Source organism: Nannospalax galili, unplaced genomic scaffold (assembly GCF_000622305.1).
Source record: "Nannospalax galili isolate Female #2095 unplaced genomic scaffold, S.galili_v1.0 scaffold136, whole genome shotgun sequence".
In the NCBI taxonomy this organism is placed as follows: domain Eukaryota; kingdom Metazoa; phylum Chordata; class Mammalia; order Rodentia; family Spalacidae; genus Nannospalax; species Nannospalax galili.
This window is the reverse complement of record NW_008340872.1, coordinates 6773103-6777714: the sequence shown is the minus strand read 5'-3', so window position 1 is coordinate 6777714 and position 4612 is coordinate 6773103. Positions and strand designations below refer to the sequence as shown.

Genomic DNA, 4612 nt, shown 5'->3' with positions numbered 1-4612 from the left:
CACAGGTGCTCTTACATACATGTGGGGAATACAATCATACATGTAAAATAAAAATAATAGATAACATTTTTAAATAAAATAAATTTCTTTAAGAAAAACTGGCAAAAAGGTTGAAGAAAAACTGACAGTGTGACAACTAAGCTTTTAATTCCTGATGAGGCAAATTTTTTTAAGGAAATCAACACTTTCCCTCTCCAGAGTCACTGATGAAATAGCGAAAAAGAGGCAGAATAGCAGAAATGCAATGAAGATTCTAACTGAATTCTCTTCCAAGATTTCTGCTCATCACAGAGATATAAAATCCTTGTAGGTCCTTCTCAAGTGAGAGAGCCCATCACTTACTTAAAGGTGTTTTGGTTCAGTGTGTAAAGGCTAGGTAGAGAGTCATCCCAAAGGTTCCTCAGGTTAACTACTTATCAATGTCTACTGGAATTGAACCCATCAGAATTTATAAGACCTCCTGAGCTTCTAGGGTAAATATCAGTATTTCATGGACTTCTGTTAGAATCACATTAGTTAATAAGCCAGATATAGTGCTAAATATTTTCCTAGACAATAGCTAGCAGTCAGTGGGTAATGTTTCCTTCTTTAGGACTGATGTTATTTCCTAGTTGCAACTTATCACCCAATAACAGTGTCTTTGTTGTTTAAAATGCTTAGCATGCTTTATTACCCCAGTTTATTACCAGAAATACCCCAAATAGTAACAAAATTTTTGATTTGGAGCCAATAGTAGAAGAAAATATACTCATTTGTTTTCAAACATGAACACATTTTAAATTACAGAAAGGGAGTTCACAAATATCTCAGAACTCAATTCAAATGTGCCATATCTCCTGTAGATTCTTCACTTACTAGGCAACTGCAAACCACCAGTAACACAGCAAGTTGGTTCACGAATGCTGGAAGTCTCCATGAGTTGTGGCCCGGGAGCAACACTGCCCAAGGGGCTACAGGAACTGGATTCGAGGGCCTGATGATGGCATTGACTGTATTCAGACTCCACAGTTCGGCAACTCTCAGACACAGTATTCTTTAGTAGGTAACACTGGGCCTTGTACCTTGCAGTTTGGTCTCTCTGGGCTACAAAACCCACTTGCTGATTGTTTCTTGACTGGCAGGATTGAGAAGCACACTCTGGCACTGCTGGTTGGCATGCTGTCTTCTCACAGGACTTGGAATTGGAACAAGTTGTGTGGACAACTTTAGGGAGGCAGGACCATTGCACACAAGTGTCTGCTGTGCACTGGTGCTGTTCACAAGTGGGCAGTTGACTGGTGGGAGTTTCACTGCAGGCTTCTTCAAAGTTGTCTAGGAGCCAGGTTCTGCTGTAGCAGCTGCTGGGTAAAAAAATTCCATCTTCAAAGCTTGTCGCCCTGGAGTCATGCAGGATGGCTGAGAGTGGTGGGGCCTTACCCAAGCTCCTGCGTGAGTGGCAGTGGCTGTGAGGCATATTACTAAAACCTTTAATTGAAGTCAGCCAAAAGGACTCAAGATGCTAAGTTTGACGATGAGTTTCTTTACTGGGGATATTATATAGTACTCAGAAATTTGGGTGTTGGCTTTTTATTTCAAAACTCCTTTGCACCTGTTGCTTAATTTGTAGGTTAACATCTCATTAGTACTTTGTTTAGTTACACGTGAAACCATGTCTTATTAACGAGATCCAAGTCCAATTGTGAGTCTTCAAAATGTCTTTCATGTGAGCTCCAAAACTGAGTCATTAGGGTGAGGTTTGTCATATATGAGTCTCAGCCTGTCATCCAAGCTTGCCACTGTGACTTTTTACATTGGTAAATGGACGATATGGAACGCAGGTACAAATAGTCAACTGAATGCTGGTTAATAGTCATCACTGGAGTTTTAGAAGTACCCATATGGTCAGAAAGGGATAAGATGATATTGAAGTTACTCTTAGAATTGGACCCAGTTGAGTCCACTGTCTCTCTTGGTCTCTCCAAGTTGATCAGGATGTGAGTGGAATACACAATATTTCTTCTTATTGTTCAATCAAAGTACCAAATGCACCCATGGCCCCAGCATCCTCTTCTCTTTTTCTGTATCTAATTCTCCAAATCTGCTTGACCCCTCTTCATGAAACTCTTTCCTTTTTCCCACTTAAAGGTTATTGCTTTTTCTGAATCACCAATAGACTATTTTAATGGGAAATGGGTAATTTATACCTTTTATCTTTCCTTGTATGCATTCAGTAAGGTTTAACAGTGAAATTATATTACTATTGAATTAAGGAAAACTATGAACCATATAACAATTACACAGGATATGTAATACATTGATCCACAATGTGGGAATAGGAAATGTTGGAACACTTTTTCATTTTACATTTTATATTGATGTGATATTTGCACATATTATGGGAAGCAGTGTGGTAATTTGTTACATGTAAGCAGGGTGCAATGATGAAATTAGACTAATGAGCATTTCCCATTTTGTGGCATTTATTGTTTCTCTACATAAGAAAATTTTTCACTCTTCTATCACATAAACTGTATCGCACTATGCTTGCCCTCCTGTGCTTTCATCAACAGCATGTATTCCTCCTGTCTAACTATTTCTTCATGTCTATCATTTCACGTCTCCCCATCTCACCTCCCCCTAGCCTCCCTCCTGTCCATCAACTACTATTTGAGTGAAATTTAACATTTTTCTTTTATGACGAAACTTATATACCAGGCAGTGTGTCTACTTGGATTCTGGATTCTCAAAGCTTACTTTTTTCTTGTGTAGCAAGCCGATTCTCAATATACTTTTTATTTTTATTCTGTGTTTTGTTGATTGTGGGAAGATTATCAGCTCCTACGATTTTTTGCACCACTATGTTCTATTGAGCAGTTTTGTACTCACAGCACAGAACCCGTCAGAATGACTTCTGTAATACATTCTGTAATTTACGTAGCTGAGCTTAGGATGAAACAGAACAGGAGTGTATTCTTAGGACGGACTGTTTACAGGTCTGAGGAAACACAAGCATATTCATGAATTCTGAGTAACTCTTGTGAATGCCTATTGTTGTCATATGAAGGAGCCTATCTACAAGGCACATATGAATAACTTTGTAGTACATGCAAGTTATTTATTGTCTTGAAGACCACCCTTATGCATTTGGAAATCCTATTATATCCTCCACATGAGCTCTCCAATAAGTCATTTAATTCTTACGCATGCAATCTTGTACTTATCTATTTGTTCATCTATTTTTTTACAAAGGCTTCCATTGGAGCATCTGATGTGTGTGTGTGTGTGTGTGTGTGTGTGTGTGTGTGTGTGTGTGTGTGTGTGTGTGTGTGTGTGTGTGTGTGTGTATGTGTGTCTGTATGCATGTATGTATGAGTGGGTCCATATATGAGGGTTATACATGCACATGTATTCATGTGCATACAGAGGTCAGAGGACAACGTGTCGCCTTAGACATCATCCATGTTATTTGGGGACAAGAACTTCTAAAGTAGGCTGAGCTGGGAGGGCAGCAAGCCCCAGGCATCTGCCTATCTTTCAAGGCCTTCCCAGTTCTGGAATTATAAGCACACGCCACACACACAACATTTTGAAATGTGTTCTGCAGTGTGGTCCCAGGTCCTTCTGCATGCAAAGCAAGCGCTTTCATGACTAAACTATCTTTCTAACCATGGTTCTCCTTCTTAAAGAGACTAAATTCATTTCTTTGCTTTTACAGTAAAATTTATCCCACACAATCTACAAAATGTTGTCTATCTTTTTGATTCCCACTCTTGTCTTTACCCTCTGCCCAATTTGCTCCAAAATGACAGGCCTTGATTCGGCCCCTCGACCAGTTCCAATCTTCCTTTGACACAGTGTTTTGCAGATGCACCGCTTCTTTGTGTCGACCTCCACTGCTTTCTCCCTTCTCCCCTGAATAGAGCTCTCCTCTCCCTGTGCTCTTCAGCTGAAGACGATCTCATGTTGAAGCTCTCCACAAGCCTTAAAGGATCTTACGATGCTTTTGATTCTTTTTAATATTTTATTTTTTATTTTTGTTATTTTATGTGTATGAGTATTTTGCTTGCATGTATTAAAGTCCACCCATATCATGCAGTGCCCACAGAGGTCAGAAGAGGGTGTCGAATTCCCTGGAACTGCAGTTACAGACCGTTGTTAGCCACCATATGGGTGCTGGGAACTGAACCTGACTCCTCTGCAAGAACAGCCAGTGGTTTTAATTGCTGAGCCATCTATCTCTCCAGCCCTGATGGTTTTGGTTCTTGACTGGGCCTTTGTTACTACACTCTGTGTTTTATAATGGCAAGCGTATCCCACTATTGAACCCCAAAGTGAGAACGCTGCCTGACTATATGCAATAAAACATATTTTGAAAACTAGCAGAAGATGCTAAATAAAAGTGTGTTTACACAGTGTAATTTCTGGCAGCATATAGTTTACAAATCTCTTAGCTTAAATGTTCCAGAATTGGTAAGGGCACCTAGCCTGCATGAAAAAACAAGACAAAACAAAAAAACCAAACAATAAAAAAAATCATGCTTACCTTTTAGCTTTCCTTTTGTGAAGAAAGAATAAAATTGTTATGAAAGGCCCTTATTAGCAAGACTCAATTATTTTAGGATAATGTCTGATT

General features: G+C 39.3%; 1 protein-coding gene across 1 annotated transcript; it reads right to left on the bottom strand.

Moving 5' to 3' along the window:
- Positions 1 to 847: 847 nt before the first annotated feature.
- LOC103736539 (keratin-associated protein 27-1) lies at positions 848 to 1453 on the bottom strand. The gene has a single exon (XM_008836053.1). The coding sequence runs from the start codon at positions 1451 to 1453 to the stop codon at positions 848 to 850; it is 606 nt and encodes a 201-aa protein (XP_008834275.1).
- Between the last annotated feature and the right edge of the window lie 3159 nt (positions 1454 to 4612).

Excerpts from the sequence above, each read along its gene's own strand:
- LOC103736539 (XM_008836053.1), bottom strand. The coding sequence starts at position 1,453 with ATGCCTCACAGCCACTGCCACTCACGCAGGAGCTTGGGTAAGGCCCCA.